Source organism: Sus scrofa, chromosome 1, assembly GCF_000003025.6.
Source record: "Sus scrofa isolate TJ Tabasco breed Duroc chromosome 1, Sscrofa11.1, whole genome shotgun sequence".
In the NCBI taxonomy this organism is placed as follows: domain Eukaryota; kingdom Metazoa; phylum Chordata; class Mammalia; order Artiodactyla; family Suidae; genus Sus; species Sus scrofa.
The window spans coordinates 126655494-126675385 of NC_010443.5; the positions used below are offsets into that span (position 1 = coordinate 126655494).

The 19892-nt window shown below is 43.6% G+C and overlaps 1 protein-coding gene across 2 annotated transcripts in view; it reads right to left on the reverse strand.

Annotated features, from left to right (window-relative positions):
• Positions 3705-19892, reverse strand: part of SORD (sorbitol dehydrogenase) — a 41887-nt gene continuing 25699 nt past the window's right edge. For both annotated transcript variants that reach the window (NM_001244162.1, XM_021062686.1), the window contains exons 5-9: positions 18999-19117; positions 9652-9717; positions 8170-8345; positions 4896-5017; positions 3705-4009 (exon numbers count right to left, since the gene is read on the reverse strand). In NM_001244162.1, coding sequence (NP_001231091.1) covers positions 3844-4009; positions 4896-5017; positions 8170-8345; positions 9652-9717; positions 18999-19117 — 649 coding nt within the window. In that variant the 3' untranslated portion in view covers positions 3705-3843. The remainder of the gene's footprint in view (positions 4010-4895; positions 5018-8169; positions 8346-9651; positions 9718-18998; positions 19118-19892) is intronic.

Consider the following 19892-nt stretch of genomic DNA (forward strand, 5'->3'; position numbering starts at 1 on the left):
GGCCCACTTTCTTCCCACAGCTTCCTCCCTCACTATGGGTATGCTGGGCTCCCCTACCCCCAGTGTGGCTATGCCTCTGCCTCCAATCCTCCATGGAGTACAGAAAGGCCAATAGGGAAGTCAGTAATGGAGCCAGACCTCCTCAGGCCCAGCTCTGAGCATGCAGAACCCCTGGGGACCACACCTGCAAACCTGAAGCTAAGGAACAGAACAAGGTAATGATGAGAAGGCAGATGTTCCCACAGACAGCTCCTCTCACTTTCCTCTGGCCACCCATTCACACACATAACAGCTGGAACTGAAACCTAAGAGTTCTCAGGTCTCAATCCTGAAGGACATCCCCTATCCTGAAGGTCCTCATTCCACAGGGCCCCTGGTTGATGGGAACTCTGTAAAATATCAGTGCTGGAAGAAACTTAAGATCATTCATTAATATCAGAGGAACCAAGGCCCAAATCGAGAAAGTGACTTGGAAAATCACACGGAGTTAGCTGCAGACCCAGGATTAGGTATAACACAGGACTTCTGGCACCAAGTCCTTTACTACATGCTATCTCTCATAGGACTGATGGGTGCAAGACCCAGAGGACAGAGGCTTCAATTCATCACCTTTAAGAAGGTCCCACTGATGGTAAGATCCACTTTAAGATAAGGTAAGATCCTCTTGACAGGAACATCATGCAACCAGCCTGTACTACTTTCAGATGCCCACTGAAGGAACTCAATGTCTGACTCAGACAAGTCTTTAAGAGGAGAGGAAAGCCAGGAGTGAGATAGAGGCTGTTGGAGTGCTGCTGTGCTGCTTCAATATGACAGTGGCTGCATCAGGGAACATCTGCTGCTGTCTTAAAGTCATATCCCTCAGGTGATGAGCTCCCAGTCAAACCACTTGACTGCTGCCCCTGTTCCATCCTGCTCCCTCCATGAGCCCTCAAGGACCTCAGTGTGGAGGAGGAGGACAGGAAGACAGAGATCTACCTGCCACTCAGGGATATAGGCCCTGTCTTTTGGCTTCCGTACCCTAAACCCAGACTGAGATCATGTGCAGAGGACAGTTCTTGGAAAAGGAAAATACCCAATAAATCCTATCTGCCTCCTAACTTCTGGCCCAGCCAAGTTCCCATGGGCCTCCCTTTGCTCTCCCAAAAGGGAGCAAAACAGGATCCAGGAAGGAAGAGGCAGGCCTGCGCTACACAAAAGTGAGACTGGGATGACTTGATAATGAGGACTGTGAATCCAGAAGTGACTTCATTTCAGCATCCACTATAGCAAAATGTGGATGGCAAGAGGGAGTGGCTGAAACTGTGTCCCCTTGCTCTTTTGGGGTCCACAGGGCAACTTCCCCCTTACACCCTCTAGTCTGCCGGTAGGATCCTTCTTCCCAACTCTGCACCCAAACTGGGAGTGCCAGCTGGGTGGGGTCCTCAGTATTAACTGGTGCTAAGAACAAAGAGGTCAGGAAGGCCTTCCAAGTTTGGGGAGTTTGTGGGGAATTCATATTCTTGCTTCCGGGACTGATTCACTGAATCAATATTGAACTTTTAGTGGAGGTGATGGGAAAAAAATTCCTGGGCTTCCTGCAGCCCCTTCCAAACAGTGGAGGAAACATTTCAGTATGGATACATAGGCAAGAGAGCCCTGGCACCAGCTCATTAACTGGGTTGACCAGGGCCCTCTTGCTACCTAGAGGACTCACTAGCAGCTCACCCATACTGCTTCCTCTCCCAAACTCTACTCCTGCTTGGGAAGTTGTGAAACATCACAGGTTGAGAGCTAGGCACAGTGGGGGGTGGATTTGGGAATGCAAAATTCCCTGAACTGCTGGTTTCGATCAGTCCATTCACTCTTTGTAGCTGCCCACATGGAGGTATCATGAAGTCCATTTAACAGACCAGGGAGTACAGATTCCATTCCAAGACATTGACTTAGAAGATCCAGTCCGATCGCCACTGTGAAATGTGTCACATGTCTTTGTCCTTGGTAATCTTACCTTTCCAGGAGTCCTCACTGTAACTCCTAAGTCCCTTTCAGGTTCAGTGGCTTCCTCCCTCCACCAAATTACAATCAGGAAGAGTGGCTACTTGTGAACTTAACCCGGTGAGTCCACTTCCTTTAGAGGCATTTCTATTCAAAGACTTTCATCTAGAAAGGGAAGAGCCTTTCTCATTCCACATTCAAGGAACTTTGGGCATCACTGAGCTGTAAAGAGAATTTCAAGAGAAGGGAGTCAGCAAGTTTGACTCTATCTAAACAAGGCTCAGAGAAGGAAGCAGTGTGGCTCTGGACTGTGTATATGTGTTACTTGTGGACGGAAGTCTCAAGATCCCACCCTCCTCCAGAGATAACAGGAGAAAAAAGCAGTGTGTGACCTTGAGCAAATTACTTGATTTATCTATTTTCTTAGTTATAAAGTAATCATGGGTTTGGCTTGCTATGAGGATGAGATCATTAAATTTTCAACCATCAAGAGAAATGTATTTGATGCAGAAAATATGTCACTCTCAAAAATCCCAGATGCTTCCTTTTATGAAATGGGTAATATAAGCCATTTCCTCCCTAAACAGGACCACAAATTGGTGGCAGCAATCAAATACTAGAAGCAGAATGTATTATCCAAAGCAATAAGGAATTCCAGACACTGGTTATGGCCATCCCTGGTCACGAGAAAACCACAACTTCTTCAAACTCACACTCCACCCCCAGCTGAAGTAAGGGATTCGAGTGCAGCCCAAGTTATGTCATGGTTACATTCTTGACTAGTAATCTCAGTCACAAATGGCATGTGACTTGGATCCAAATCTTACTGAAGAAAACCCCATGATTAAAAGAGACAAGGTTGGAGCTTATCAGTTAAACAGATAGAACAGTACCAAGACCCTTAACTGACTCTGAGAAGGGGAAAGGTTTTCTGCTCATAATGACCAGAATTAAACCAACAGGCATAATCATCCGTAAACTTTGTGTCTAGAAGGGAATGCTAATCCTGTGCAGTGGGGAAGATAGGTGCACTTTCCAAACCCTCCAGGGCTAGTCAGAAGGGTGACTGAAGTCTCCCATGAGGACTCTTTGTGGCTGTCCTTAGGCAGGCACCTTCTGGTTGCTTAGTGACAGAGAAGCCTATAGTGGCTGCCTCTGAATGTGAATAAGGGTGGGGGCAGGGCACAAAAATCAGTTACACAGAATTCTTAGGAGTCAAAGAGGCCATTCTTCAAGCGATGCTGAGAAGTTCCTTGACTATTTCTGCATTTCTGAGGAATGCAAGCTGGCTTGATCCCACATGGGATTTTGGTTTTTAAATTATCCTAGACCTATGAAGGTGAGTCCCTTATTCTTTTATCATCAAACCATGTCTAGAAGCACTGTGCTCTAAAGTAAAACTGTTCACAACCCCTCTTCTCCAACTCTGAGTTGCAGATTTTTGTGAAAATCAGGTTCTGGGCCAGTAAGTCTTGATAAAGTTGTAGGTGGTCTCTTCATAATTTATCCCCTATCCCCCACCTGGCCAGTCAAAGTGGAACCAGGAACCAATGGGCAGGTTTCTTTCCTTACATTCAGTCACTCCAGGAAGAAGGGGAATTTCTGGGCACCTGCCTGTTAAGCTCTGTTCCACTTGCTGAACTTTGACCACCAAGAACAGGTCATTCTGGCTACAAGTTTCTCCCAATTATTCCTCCTTGTGTTTTTAAGGCACACCAACTCCCCTGTGGAAGGCTCTCTGTTGATAATTATTTTAATTGCTCTTTCTACTCAAAAGAAACTTCTGTGTCAAAATCCACCACTGCTCAGCCAACCATTCAGCCCCAAGATGCTGAAAGTGGGGACAAGGACAGAACACAATTCACATTATGGATTCTGGTCATTGGGATCACACTTGATCATGACTTTCAACCCCAATCCCTTTTTGGATGTTTCAAAGGCCTCCAGAGCTTTCTCCAGGGGAAACCGATGGGTGACCAAGGGCTTAACGTTCACGGACTTGGATGCAAGCATTGAAATTGCCATCGGCCACCTGAAAAAAAAAAAAAAAATCACAAATATTACATTCAACCTTCAGGAGGAAAGAGCCAGAGCCGCCAAACTACCCAACACAAGATTACTGGCCACATTTATTTGTAGTTCTGAGGCTCTTCAGGTCAAATCTACAGGCCAACAGCAGTGGAAATGATCTTATGATTTGTAATTCAGGAGTTTAGAGTCCATTGCCAAATGCCTCTCACCCCTCTGCTGTCTGCCATGAAGCCTATAATTCCTTTGGCTTGAAGGCCTAAGGCATAAGGAGGCCACTGTGAAAAGGCAGAAAAGCCTAAGGGAGGCAACCCAGGATGATCCAATCACACCTTTTAGCAGCTGGCCTTGGCAGAAACCAATACTCTGCTGAGGGAATGCTTACAGAGCCCAAAGGAGGGAGAAAGGGCCACTGGTGGGAAAGGTGGTCCTGGACAGAGTTCTGTAGCAGGGGTGAGGATGCAGCCACAGATCACAAGGTGGATTTATTAAGACCTTTCACTTGCCAGGGTGGGCCCTGAGAATCTAAAGTGGGAAACAAGAGGCTTGAGTTCTGGTTGTCTTCATTTTTCTCCTTCCTTTTAAAGGGGAAAATGGAGGTCTGGCCACTTAAAGAAATGGAAAAGGAAAGGCCTGGGTGATGAGTGGCAGACATTCAAGAAGAGCATGCTTCAAAACCCCACTTCCTCCCTCTTTCCCTACATCCCTCCCTATTAACTGCAAGTGAATGTTCCTTCTTTGGATCCTTATCATATCACATGGCTGTCAGTGTTGCCAGGGAGTGCCCCTCATGAATAAACGAGTGGAGACTTTTGGTCCTAGAGACCATTCACTGCTTGCCCTGGACTTGCTGGCTGCTTGCCACCCTGTCTCACCCACAACATACTTACGTATTGCAGTATCGAAACACGCCCTTGATATCCACTTCCCTGGTGGCTGCGTGCACTAGGGGCACACTGGTCATCTCAGAGCCCAGCCCCACAAGTACCAGGGTCCCACCAGAATGAGTGGCCTGAGGAGAAGGTAAGAATAAGAAAACCCAGAAGATGAGAAAATGCAGACCCCACTCACAGTAACACTGCTGCCATATAAATAGGTAAGGATCCAAAAATTCTTTCTGTGCTGCTGAACTCTTTAACGTGTTACCAAACTCAACAGAGCAGCAGAGTTAACATTATCTTCTTTGATGGGAACATTTTCTGCTGTCCACAACATCCCAGGAAACAGCCAAGGTTTTCCAGAGAGCAATGAGAATCTCCCCTACAACCAAGGCTGACCCTTCAGCAACCTCTGACCTTCTTCCAAAGTTTTACTAATCCAGTACCGGATATTAGTACCAGCCACTTCCTTCTCCAGAGTGCTTACCACCCAAGACCAGGTGTTAAACCTCTAAGGAACCACACTTTTTGGTGAGAAAATTACTAAGTACTATACCAATGGGGAGGGCTATTGGAATTCTATGGTTAAAAAACTGTCTTATATGTATAGGCAGGCATTTAGAAATATTTTTGTTCCAGAAACATTCACCCCAGTGGTATAATTAATAATGGGATTCATCAATTTCCTCTTTGGAGTGGACCAGAGAGCAAAATTTCTCCTGGCAATCTCTACAAGTGCCCTGCCTGCTCCAGAGATTTTGGGGAATCACTGTGCTTGATGTTGTGAGAAAAAGAAAAGCAGACAATTCATTAGTGCTACATTTTCATTATAGTTAATCACAGCAGCAAGCACTTATTGGGACCATTGATAAGTGCTAAACCATGGAGCTGTAAAACAGCTCACATCACAGCCTCTATCTCCAAGGGGAAGGATGCACTCTGGAGAGAGGCCTGTAGTATGGAGGTGACTCCCAGCATTTGTACTTTTGAGCTGGGGCACCCTAGAGCATGCTGTCTCAGCCATGGGTTCCTCATGTGTGAGAACAGGATGATGCTCCCCCAGCAGGGATGTTAAGGCTGAGTCATGGTGGTTGGTACTAGGCTGGGCTCAACGTTTGGCATGTTTTCTCTTTATATTGAAGCACACTTACAAACCACCTGTGACACAAAAACACTGTCAGTAAAGGGATGGGTATCTCAGAACTGAAAAATGTTGCTGTCCTCATTGGCATAGCAGGGGGGCAGGTTGGTCAGAATTGTGATTAAGTCACAGAATACACTGAGAAATTTTCCAGGAATACTGTTATCCATTCAGCATTTCCTCTCCACTTGGTATGGAAGAAGAGGAACACCACCAACTTGGTCATCCCAAGCTGCCAGGAGACCAGTGGCTTACTGATCACAGGTAAAAGACTGCTTGGACCACTGTTTGTAGGTGTGACTTCTACACCAAGGAGATGACATCAATTCTACCTTAAGCATTTGCTGTGTCTCCTCATGAACATTATCTAGATACAGCATGGCAGAAAAGTGACTCTCAGGTATGTCCATAAGGTGCCTCCACCTAATGGCAGAGTGACCTGTAGCATTCTACAGCACCTGTCATGCATGATGGCTCCACTCCCCACTCAGGACAGGTACCAGCTTCAGGCTTCACAAGGCCTTTGTGTCCCATTTGCTTCTACAGCCACCGCAAGTAGCCTGGCAATGGGGCCCCCACCATCAACAGTTGCCCTCTAGGCAGGGTATAAGAGGGAAGAAGGCCTTGTGTTGTGAACCCACATCTTTTACTGTCTCTCTATTGAGTGGGGGCGGGGGAGGTGTCAGTGACCTGCCAATAACTTGAAGACAGTAGACACACCTTACTCGTCAAGTCCTCAAGGTGTCTGGACAAAGCCAGGCACATGGCAGAAACCCAAGACCTGACAGAAGTTGACATAGCTCCACCCACCACACATAGACCCATTGCCCTCTGGGTTTTAGTTTCTCGTTTCCCCTTTTCACATGGTAACCACTGACTGTCTCTGAGAGTAGAGCAGAGAACTGGCTGATTCTAGCTGGAATCATGTCAGAACAAAAGTGGCACCTGCTTCTCCCTTCTCTCACTGCTTCCTCAGCTCTCTGGTGCCATAGGCATCTTGGTAGGAGGAGGACATAATAGATCTGCTTGGGTGCCAAGTGTGAGTGTTGGCTATGCCACATAGCTCACAGGAGCAGTTTTGCCCAGAATGTCTTGCATGGTGGAAAGTGCCCATGTTTGTGACTCAGTGTGACTCATCAGGAAGGAAAGCTGCTGTGGGAAAGCAGTCTGGGTGACAGGGCAGAGGTGCCCAGTGGTGCCAGCTGCTGCTGCTCTCCCCAAACAAGCCCCTCCCACCCTAGCACCGGCTCCTTGTTCCCTTTATCCCTTCCTCTCCAGATCAGCTGGATGGGATAGAGTAGGGAAAGCCCAGGCATTGGTGCAGTGCACTCAGACAAATCACTGGACCTCTCTCATCGTAAAACATGGAAAATGAGAACTTTTTCAGGGCTATTATGCAGACTAGGCATCAGGTCTATAAAGCACCCAGCAGAGTACCTGGCCCACAGTAGAGCATGGAACCTAGAAGTTATTCTTCTTCCTTCTTTTCCTCAAATTTTGATCTGTCAGTGCTACTCCTCCCTGCCCTCCCCCCATCCCCTGACATCTCATAAATTTCTGGTGGGTTACTGAGGGGTGGATCAGGTATTGGCAGCATATCTGGTCCTAGTTCTAGGAAGGGACAGCAGTAGACAACTGTGACCCTGAAAAATGACCTCCCTTTGTGACTAACTGCATTAATGGCTGTCACTTTGTATCAATGACTCAAAGACTGCAGTTTTCCTCAATAAAACAAGATAGGGATTTCCCACACTCAACTAAGACATAGTTCCCTGTTCCTCCTGTTGATGTGTTTGTTTTTTTTTTAAACAAGGAGCACTACTTTCATGATCACAGGTGTAATCATGATAGCAATCCCATCCTAGGTGTGGGTCACTTAACATCTCTCAAGGCCCATGTATACATGTTACCTAGTTTGAACCTCACAATGATCCAATGAGGATGTTAGGGAAGTGTCACTATCTCCATGAGAGAGATAAGACAGAGATATCAGGGGATTACCTAATTATGTGTTGGGTAGATGGGATCACATAGCAAATAAGTGGAGAAGCTTGATCCTAGGGCTCCTTACTTGTACTTGGTTCACTATGCATTGCTGATTCCACAAAGCTGCCCAACAGCTTCAGCTACCCTCATCCCACTCACATAGATGCCAGCCTGGATGGAGGCCTCCACCCCTGTGCACTCGATGGTGACTTCTGGCTTGCACCCCAGCAGGCCTTCCACTTGATTGGCGATTTCCTGAGGGCTCTCGTTGGAGATCTGGAGGATGAAATCTGCCCCAACTTCCTTGGCTTTAGACAACCGAGCCGCAGACAGATCTAAAGTTGAACAAAAGTTTTTTTCAAACCAAGAAATAAGATGGTGGATTAGGGAGAAAAAACTGGAGGTACAGGTTCTGATGGCAAGGAAGCTCTGGTGTAGTGGTGGTATTGCTGAGCCCAACATACATACTGTCTACAACCTAACACACTCCAACATATACCACACAATTTTACACACACACAAACACACACACACACACTCCTTACACAATCTCTCAGATAACTTATCAAACATCCATATCCTTCTACATCCCCATACCCCCTCATACACACCACACAGCTCTACAGAACTACACACATACTCTCTCACCACAAACAAAACACACAATGACACCCTTCTGCATCCCCACTCCCCTCAAACATCCAAAACACTTCATAAGCACACAACTCTACACTCACCCACACTCTCAGATAATCCTCCTCACATACACTCTCTCAGATTCGTTACACACACACACACACGTTCTCTCTCACAGATGCCTTCTCCACACACATACACACACCCTCCCACACCCCATGTTTCCATACATACATTCTGCTCCACATACACCCACATGTGTTGTCAGATAACCTCTCCTCACACATACATACTCATATCTCTCACTCATACCACATACCTCATACACAAACATCCTTTTATAAACACATCGCACATCCTAATAACTACACACACACACACACACACACACACAAACAATACACAACATACCCTCTGAGCTTTGTCAAACAAACCAAGGGCTGAGCTTCTTCCTAGGACTAAGTGGGAAGTATGGGCATCTGAGGTCCACACATAAAAAGCCAGGTCTGGGAGTTCCTGTTGTGGCTCAGCAGTAACAACCCTGACCAGTATACATGAGGACATGGGTTCGATCCCTGGCCTTGCTCCATGGGTTAAGGATCCAGTGTTGCCATGGCTATGGTATAGGTTGCAATCACGCCTCGAATCCTATGTTGCTGTGGCTGTGGCATAGGCCTAGAGCTGCAGCTCCAATTCGACCCTGGTCTGGGAACTTCTGTATGCTGCACATGTGCCCCTAAAATGTAAAAAAAAAAAAAAAAAAAAGCCAGCTCCTCTTCTCTGCAGCAGCCACTCTCTCCAAGCAGGAACAAAAAGTAGTCTCCCCCTGATTCCTGACTTGGACATCCCATGGGTAGGCTTTTCAATCCTGGAAGCCAGAAGAAAAGAGCAGGAGCCTCTTTACAAATCCAATCCCCAGGAAGGGAACGAGTCTCATGCCTTTACCACAAACTGTAGGCCCAGCTGCTTTCACCTCAAAGAGATTTAAAAGGAAGAAAACCTTACCAGACACCACAACTTGAGCTGCACCCATTGCCTTGGCCACAAGCAAACTGACCAATCCAATTGGCCCTAAATAAGGAAATAGAAGACATTTGTGAAATATCAAACACCAGCTCTCCCCCCTTGTCAGGCCATGGACAGGAATTGTGTCTTTTGTGTACCTGTAGCATCTATCCCAGTGCCTGATGTATAGTGAGATCTTAGCAACTGTTTGTTGAATGCATGTGGGATTGTTCTCTACATGAAGCTGCTTCTAGGGCTGGTCTCCTGTTCTCTCTGACCCCTAACTCCTTAGAATTCATCAAGCCTCCCCAGTGTGAAATACACCCTTTTAGGTACCCTCTGAGGATCACCCTAGAAGGTGTCTTAAGTTGACCCAGCTGCTCAGGCAGCTCTAGGATGTTCAGGTACATAAGAATCAGCCTGAAGACCACCTGCTTCCCACACTATCAGTATACTAGATGGTTTTAACACAAAAATTAGACCACAAATACGGCTCTACAGAGTATCTTTGAGGACTTACTTTTTGGGCACTCCCCTTGAGAATAATTTAGTGAGTTTGCCCAGAAAGCAAAAGACTGTGAAACACCTGAAATGACCAACTAAGGGGTGATTAGTTAAATAAACTACAAGTGGGATACTACATAGTAGTTAAAAACTACGTCATCTGGAGTTCCCATCGTGGCTCAGCCGAAATGAATCTGACTAGCACCCATGAGGATGCAGGTTCGATCCCTGGCCTCACTCAGCAGGTGAGTGTCATCCAGTGTCGCGAGATCTGTGGTATAGGTTGAAGATATGGCTCAGATCTGGTGTTGCTGTGGTTCTGGTATAGGCCAGTGACTATAGCTCTAATTCCCTAGCCTGGGAACCTACATAATGATGCGGGTGCAGCCCTAAGAAGACAAAAATAACTCCTAGAAGAAAACACAGGCAATAAGCTCCTTGACACCAGTCTTGATGAAGTTTTGGATTTGACACCAAAAGCAAAGACAACTAAAGCAAAAACAGGGAGTTCCCCTTGTGGCACAGTGGAAACGAATCTGACTACTATCCATGAGGATGTGGGTTCAATCCCTGGCCTTGCCAGTGGTTTGAGATCTGGCGTTGCCATGAGCTGTGATATAGGTCGAAGATGCAGCTTGGATCCCATGTTGCTATGGCTGTGGTGTAGGCTGGCAGCTATAGCTCTGACTTGATCCCTAGCCTGGGAACTTCCATATGCTGTGGGTGCAGCCCTAAAGAGCAGAAAAAAAAAAAAAAAAAGGAAAAAGAATCAAGTGTGGCTTTATCAAACTAAAAAGCTTCTGTATAGCAAAGGAAACCAAAAAAATGAAAAAGGCAGTGTTGAGTAGGGGGAAAATATTTGCAAATCATCAATTCAATATGGGGTTAATATCTAAAATGTATTAAATATAAAGAATGTGCACAACTCAATAGCCAAAAAAAAAAACCCAATCTGGTTGAAAATGAGCAGAGGCTATGACTAGACATTTTCCCAAAGAATACATACAGATGGCCAACTGAAGCATGAAAAGATGCTTGACATCACTAATCAGAGAAATGCAAATCAATACCAGTGAGATATTACTGCAGGCCTGTTTGAATGGCTGTTATCTAAAAGATAACAAATAACAAGCATTGGTGAGGATGTGGAGAAAAAAAAAATCCTATACACACGCACACAGACATGTATATCCACAATGGAATATTATTCAGCCACAAAACCACTGAGCTCAAAGATATGAAGAAAAAACGGACTCCCAGATGTGGTGGGGAGAGGGTGAAATGGCTGAAGGGGGTCAAAAGGTACAAACTTCCAGTTAGAAAGGAAATAAGTTCTGGTTATCTAATGTGTAGCACAGTGAATACAGTTAGTAATACTGTATTGCAAATATGAAAGTTGCTCAGAGAATAGACCTTAAAAGTTCTCATCACATAGCTTCCATGCCTGCCTGCTTTCACCTCTCACAAGTGCCCTAGCCTAATAAATCTATTTCTTGCCTATCACTTTGTCTCTCATTGAATTCCTTCTGCATGGAGGCATGAAGAACCTAAACCTCAGAGAGTCCTGATGCTGGGGGAAGTCTTTATTTTTTTCTTCACTTTTGAAGGATAATTTCACAGGGTACAGAATTCTAGGTTGTGGAAGAAGCTATTAGAATGATTGGAGGGGCAGAGCCCGCCAAACTGAGGTGTTGGGTGCAGCGCTTTCCTACGGGGATGCTGGTCTGAAGGGTCGGGTTTAAGGTCTCTGCCTGAGGTCTCCTGTGAGCCAGTGACAGCAGACTAAGCGCAAGGGGAAAAAAAGAGATGGGATTAAGATGGCGGAATAGGACTGGAGCTCAACTTCTCTCCTAAAAACAACAAAATTCAAAACTAAAGGCTGAGCAATCTCCACCCAAATAGACCTGAAACCTTAAAAAAAATACCCTACTCCAGAAGAAAAAGAGGAGGACACATCAAGAGGTAGGAGGGGCAATTTCGTGATAAAAACAACCCCATACCTCCTGGGTGGGAAGCTCCACAGACTGGAAACTAACTGGTTCACAGAGACTCACCTACAGGAGTGAGAGTTCTGAGCCACACATCAAACTCTCACGTGTGGGGATCTGGCACTGGGAGAAAGAGCCCCTGGAGCATCTGGCATTGAAGGCCAGTGGGGCTTGTGCACAGGAGCTCCAAAGGACTGGAGGAAACAGAGACCCCATTCTTAAAAGGCGCACACAGACTTTCATGTGCACTGAGTCCAAGGGCAAAGCAAAGTCTCCAAGGGAATCTGGGTCAAACCTGACTGCAGTTCTTGGAGGACATTCTGGGAAAACAGGGGTGAATGTGGCTTGTTGTGAGGGAAGGACATTGAAAGCAAAGCTCTCCAGAATATTCAGCAGCAGTGCCTTTCTCTGGAGGTGGCCATTTTGGGAAAATCTGGTCCCACCCATCAGTCAGCCTGAGAAGCCCCAGGGCAAACAACAACCCAGGTGGGATCACAGCCCCGCCCCTCAGTAAACAGGCTACCTAAAGACCCCTCAGGCACAGAGCTGCCTCTAATCCCATCCAGAGACTAAGCCCCACCCACCAGAGGGATTAGAATCAGCTCCACCTACCAGTGGGCAGGCATCAGCCCCTCCCATCAGGAAGCCTACAGCAAGCCCCCATACTGACATCAGCCACAAGGGGGGCAGACATCAGGAGTAAGAGAGGCTACAACTCTATTATCTATAAAAAGGTCACCACACCAAAAAGCTATAAAAATGAAAAGACAGAGAACAATAACTCAGATGAGGGAGGAAGGAAAAACCCCAGAAAATCAGCTAAGTGATTACTGTTGAAAAACTCAGACTCAATTCCTAACCATGTGGGGCTTGCCAAGTAGTGAAAGTGCACTTGGGGAGATGGGAAAGTAGGTGATGCACCATTAAAGGGAGGGAAGAGGGAGTGATAGGAGGGGCAGGCACTAAGTGGAACAAACCCCAACTCAAGAACATCCATGATGAGAGATAGGACTCAGATGGTGGAATAGAAGGACTGGAGCTCAACTTCTCTCCTAAAAACAACAAAATTCACAACTAAAGACTGAGCATTCTTCACTCAAATGGACCAGAAACCTTAAAAAAGATATCCTGCTCCAGAAGAAAAAGAGGAAGACACATCAAGAGCCTCCAGGAAAAAGACTTTAGATTGTTGATGCTGAAGATGATGCAATACATTGGAAATAAACTGGAGGCAAAGATGGATAACTTATAGGAAACACTGAGCAAAGAGATACAAGATATAAAACTTCAACAAGAAGAGATGCAAAATACAGTAACTGAAGTAAAAAATTCACTAGAAGCAGCTAACAGCAGAATACAGCAGGCAGAAGAACAAATAAGCGAGGTGGAGGACAGATTAGTGGAAATTACGGACGCAGAACAGAAAAGAGAAAAAAGACCGAAAACAAATGAAGAGAGTCTCAGAGAACTCAGGGACAACGTGAAATGCACCAACATCCGTATTATAGGGGTGCCAGAAGGAGAAGAGAGAGAGAAGGAGACAGAAAAAAATATTTCAAGTGATAATAGCCGAAAACTTCCCTAACATGAGGAAGGAATCACTCACTCAAATCCAGGAAGCACAACGAGTACCATATAAAATAAACCCAAGGAGTAACACCCCAAGACACATATTAATCAAACTAACCAAAATTAAAGACAAAGAGAAAATCTTGAAAGCAGCTAGGGAAAAGAAACAAGCAACATACAAGGGAACCCTGATAAGGTTATCAGCAGATTTTTCAACAGAAACTCTGCAGGCCAGAAGGGAGTGGCATGATATACTCAATGTGATGAAAGGAAAAAACCTCCAACCAAGATTACTCTACCCAGCAAGGCTCTCCTTCAGATTTGAAGGAGAAATCAAAACCTTCACAGATAAGCAAAAACTGAGAGAATTCAGCAACACTAACCCAGCCTTACAACAAATACTAAAGGATCTTCTATAGGCAGAAAAAAACAAAAGAAGAAGGAAAGAAAAAAGAGCAGCAAAACAAATCCAAAGTAATTAATAAAATGGCAATAAGAACATACATATCAATAATTACCTTAAATGTTAATGGACTAACTGCCCCAACCAAACAACATAGACTTGCTGAATGGATACAAAAACAAGACCCATATATATGCTGTCTTCAAGAGACCCACTTCACTTCTAGGGACACATACAAATTGAAAGTGAGAGGATGGAAGAAAATATTTCATGCAAACGGGGATCAAAAGAAAGCTGGAGTAGCAATACTCATATCAGACAAAATAACTTTGAAATGAAGAATATTTTAAGGGACAAAGAAGGACATTACATAATGATAAAAGGATCAATCCAAGAAGATGATATAACAATTTTAAATATCTATGCACCCAACACAGGTTCACCGCATATATAAGGCAACTGCTAACAACCTTAAAAGGAGAAATCGACAATAACACAATCATAGTGGGGGACTTTAACACCTCACTTACAGCAATGGACAGATCAACCAGACAGAAAATCAATAAGGAAACAAAGGCCCTGAATGAAGCATTAAACCAGATGGACTTAATAGATATTTATAGGACATTTCATCCAAAAGCAACAGAATACACATTCTTCTCAAGTGCACATGGAACATTCTCTAAGACTGATCACATCCTGGGCTACAAATCCAACCTCGGTAACTTTAAGAAAATTGAAATCATATCAAGCATCTTTTCCGACCACAACGTGATATGACTGGAAGTCAACAAGAAAAAAACTGCAAAAAACACAAACACATGGAGACTAAACAACATGCTGCTAAACAACCAATGGATCACTGAAGAAATCAAAGAGGAAATTAAAAAATACCTGGCAGGAAATGACAACGAAGATATGACACTCCAAAACCTATGGGATGCAGCAAAAGCTGTTCTAAGAGGAAAGTTTATAGCAATACAAGCCTACCTCAGGAAACAAGAAAAAGCTCAAATAAACAAGCTAACTTTACATCTAAAGCAGCTGGAGAGAGAAGAACAGACAAGACCTAAAGTTAGTAGAAGGAAAGAAATCATAAAGATCAGAGCAGAAATCAATGAAATAGAAACAAAGAAAACCACAGGAAAGATCAATGAAACGAAAAGCTGGTTCTTTGGAAAGATCAACAAAATTGATAAACCCCTAGCCAGACTTATCAAGAAAAAAAGAGAGAGGACTCAAATCAATAAAATTAGAAATGAAAAAGGAGAAGTTACAATGGACATCACAGAAATACAAAGGATCATAAGAGACTACTACATGCAACTATATACCAATAAAATGGAAAACCTAGAAGAAATGGACAAATTCTTAGAAAAGTACAATCTTCCTAGACTAAACCAAGATGAAATAGAAAAGATGAATGGGCCAATCACAAGAACTGAAATTGAAATTGTGATTAAAAAACTTCCAACAAACAAAAGTCCAGGACCAGACAGCTTCACAAGCGAAATTCTATCAAACATTTAGAGAAGAGCTAACACCTCCCCTTCTGAAACTATTTCAAAAAATTTCATTGGAAGGGATACTTCCAAACTTATTCTATGAGGCCACCATCTCCCTGATACCAAAACCAGACAAAGACTCCACAAAAAAAGAAAACTACAGGCCAATTTCACTGATGAACATCGGTGCAAAAATCCTCAACAAAATACTCGCAAACTACATCCAACAATACATTACAAGGATTGTACATCATGATCAAGTGGGATTTATCCCAGGGATGCAAGGGTTCTTCAATATCCACAAATCCATCAGTGTGATACACCACATTAACAAACTGAAGAATAAAAACCATATGATCCTCTCAATAGACGCAGAAAAAGCCTCTGAGAATATCCAAAACCCATTTCTGTTAAAAAAAAAAAACCTTCAGAACGTGGGCATAAAAGGAACCTACCTCAATACAACAAAGGTCATATATGACAAACCCACAGTGAACATCATTCTCAATGGTGAAAAGCTGAAAGAATTCCTGCTGAGATCAGGAACAAGACAAGGATGTCTGCTCTCACCACTAGTCTTCAACATAGTTATGGAAGTCCTAGCCACAGCAATCAGAGAAGTAAAAGAAATAAAAGGAATCCAAATTGGAAAGGAAGAAGTAAAACTATCCCTATTTGCAGATGACATGATACTATACCTAGAGAATCCTAAAGACTCTACCAGAAAACTGTTAGAGCTTATCCACGAATTTGGCAAAGTCGCAGGATACAAAATCAATACACAGAAATCGAAGGCATTTCTATATACTAACAATGAAAGAGCAGAAAAAGAAATTAGGGAAGCAATCCTGTTTACCATTGCATCCAAAAGAATAAAATACCTAGGAGTAAACCTACCTAAAGAAACAAAAGACCTGTACTCTGAAAACTATAAGACGCTGACAAAAGAAATCAAAGATGACACAAATAGATGGAAAGATATACCATGCTCATGGATTGGAAGAGTTAATATTATCAAAATGACTATACTACCCAAGGCAATCTACAGATTCAATGCAATCCCTATCAAATTACCAAGGACATTTTTCACAGAACTTGAACAAAATACTTTAAAATTTTATTGGAAGCACACAAGACCCAGAATAGCCAAAGACATCCTGAAAAAGAAAAACAGAGCTGGAGGAATCAGTTTCCTGGACTTCAGACTATACTACAAAGCAACAGTCGTCAAAACTGCATGGTACTGGCACAAAGACAGACATATAGATCAATGGAACAGGATAGAAAGCCCAGAATTAAACCCACGCACCTACAGCCAACTCATCTATGACAAAGGAAGCAAGACTATACAATGGAGAAAGGACAGCTTGTTCAATAAGTGGTGCTGGGGAAAGTGGACAGCCACATGGAAAAGAATGAAATGAGAACATTCCCTAACACCATACACAAAAATAAACTTCAAATGGATTAAAGACCTAGATATAAGACCAGACACTATCAAACTCCTAGAGGAAAACATAGGCCAAACACTCTCTGACATAAACGACAGCAACATCTTCTCAGATCCACCTCTTAGAGTATTGACAACAAAAACAAAAATAAACAAATGGGACCTACTCAAACTTAAAAGTTTCTGCACAGCAAAGGAAACCCTAAACAGCACAAAAAGACAACCCACAGAATGGGAGAAAATATTTGCAAATGAATCAACTGACAAGGGATTAATCTCCAAAATTTATAAACGACTTCTGCAGCTCCATACCAAAAAAACAAGCCTATCAAAAAATGGGTGGAAGATCTAAACAGACGATTCTCCAAAGAAGACATACAGATGGCCGAGAAACACATGAAAGGATGTTCAGCATCACTCATTATTAGAGAGATGCAAATCAAAACCACTCTGAGGTACCACCTTACACCAGCCAGAATGGCCATCATCCAAAAGTCTACAAAAAATAAGTGCTGGACAGGGTGTGCAGAAAAAGGAACCCTAGTACACTGTTGGTGGGATTGTAAATTGGTGCAACCACTGTGGAAAATAGGATGGAGATGCCGCAGAAAACTAAAAACAGAACTACCATTTGATCCAGCAATCCCACTCCTGGGCATCTACCCAGAGAAAACCATGACTCTCAAAGACACATGTACTCCGATGTTCATTGCAGCACTACTTACAATAGCCAAGACATGGAAACAACCTAAATGTCCATTGACAGAGGAGTGGATCAAGAAGAGGTGGTCCATATACACAATGGAATATTACTCAGCCATTAAAAAGAACGAAATACCAGCATTTTTGGCAACATGGATGGACATAGAAACTATCATGCTAATTGGAGTCAGCCATACAATGAGACACCAACATCCAATGCTGTCACTGACATGTGGAATCTGAAAAAAGGACAGACTGAACTTCTTTGCAGAACAGATGCTGACTCACAGACATTGAAAAACTTGTGGTCTCCGGAGGAGACAGTTTGAGGAGTGGAGGGATGGGCCTGGGCTGTGGGATGGAAATCTTGTGAAATCAGATTGTTATGATCATTACACAACTACAGATGTGATAAATTCATTAGAGTAATAAAAAATTTAAAAAAAAGTTCTAATCACAAGAAAAAAAAAATTTAGGGAGTTCTCTCATGGCACAGTGGGTTAAGGACCTGGTGCTGTCACTGCAGCAGCTCTAGTCACTGCTGTGGCATACGTTTGATCCCTGGCTTGGGAACTTCCACATGCTGAAAGTGTGGCCAAAAAAATAATTATAACTATGTGTGGTTAATTAGATTTGTTGTGGTGATCATTTCACAGTATATACAAATATCAAATCATTATGCTGTGTATCTGAAACTAATATAATGTTATACATTATTATTAATGTGTAATAATATATTATTGTTTTACTCAATAAAAAAGTATATAGGTATACTGGATTGCACCCACTAGGAGTGGAGCATGCTGTCAGACTTACCAGAAGCAATTAGAAGCCTAGAATGTTTCAATGAGCTGCTAGTTTTTTCAGGTGGCTGGCAGCTAGCTGCAAGCCAATGTGGGCAGAGTGCTGCCTCATGGTGGCCTGGATCCCACCCCTCTGCTGGCCATGAGCAGGGGCCACCTCATTCTAGAAGGATCAGGAGACCAGTTCTCTAGGATAATCTGCAAGTTTCAAAAGTTGACCTTCCCTTTACTACCAAAAATATTTCCCTAGTTTCTTGTCAAGGGCTAAAAAACAATCCTAAATTGCATTAAGTGAATAAAAGTGTTACATTGCTTAGGAAATAATATTACCAATCACAGCCCTTGGAGGGGGAATGAGACAGGCAGAGGGATCCTCACATTCCCCTTTAATGAACTCATAATATGGTGTCATCTGTTTCTTACCAGCTCCACACACAAAGACCTTGTTTCCCAAAGTGACTCCAGCTCGCCGGCAGGCATGGATTCCCACAGACAGTGGCTCAATCAGGGCCCCTTCCTCAAAGGTGACATTGTCAGGAAGCCTGAGGAGTCATTCAACACACTCAGTTAGTCCCTCTGGGTTAAGAATAATAATAATAGCTAATAGTTACTGAGCTTTTATTTATGTGCTGAGTAATGTGCTAAGCAATTTGCATATATTCACTCATATAAATCTTCAGAATAGTTCTGTGGTAGACACTATTACTCTCATTTTACAGATGAGAAAACTAAGCCTTGGAGGATTTTTTTTTTTTTTTTTTGGTCTTTTTGCCATTTCTTGGGCCACTCCCGTAGCATATGGAGGTTACCAGGCAAGGGGTGGAATCAGAGCTGTAGCCACCGGCCTATGCCACAGCCACAGCAACTCGGGATCTGAGCCGCATCTGCAACCTACACCACAGCTCACGGCAACGCCAGATCCCTAACCCACTGAGCAAGGCCAGGGATCGAACCTGCAACCTCATGGTTCCTAGTCGGATTCGTTAACCACGACAGGAACTCTCCAAGCCTTGGAGGATTAAACAACTTGCTCCAAAAGTTCAAAACCAATGAGTACTGAGGGCTCAAAGGGTTTGATCCCTCATATCATAGTGCCCTCCTTTAAAAATTTTATCCAAGATCAGGTATGGTACAGCTGTCATTAACAAATGAAAAGTTCATTTCACAAAGTTTAACTTAAGCACATTCCAGCATTTCATCTGCTTCTCAAACTTACAGCCTTTCTGGTTTCATTTTAGCAAACAATCTAGGCTATCAGCAGCTTTGCAAAGCAGTGCTTAGAAGCTGACATCACCCTGTATATTGTTTCCCTTATTA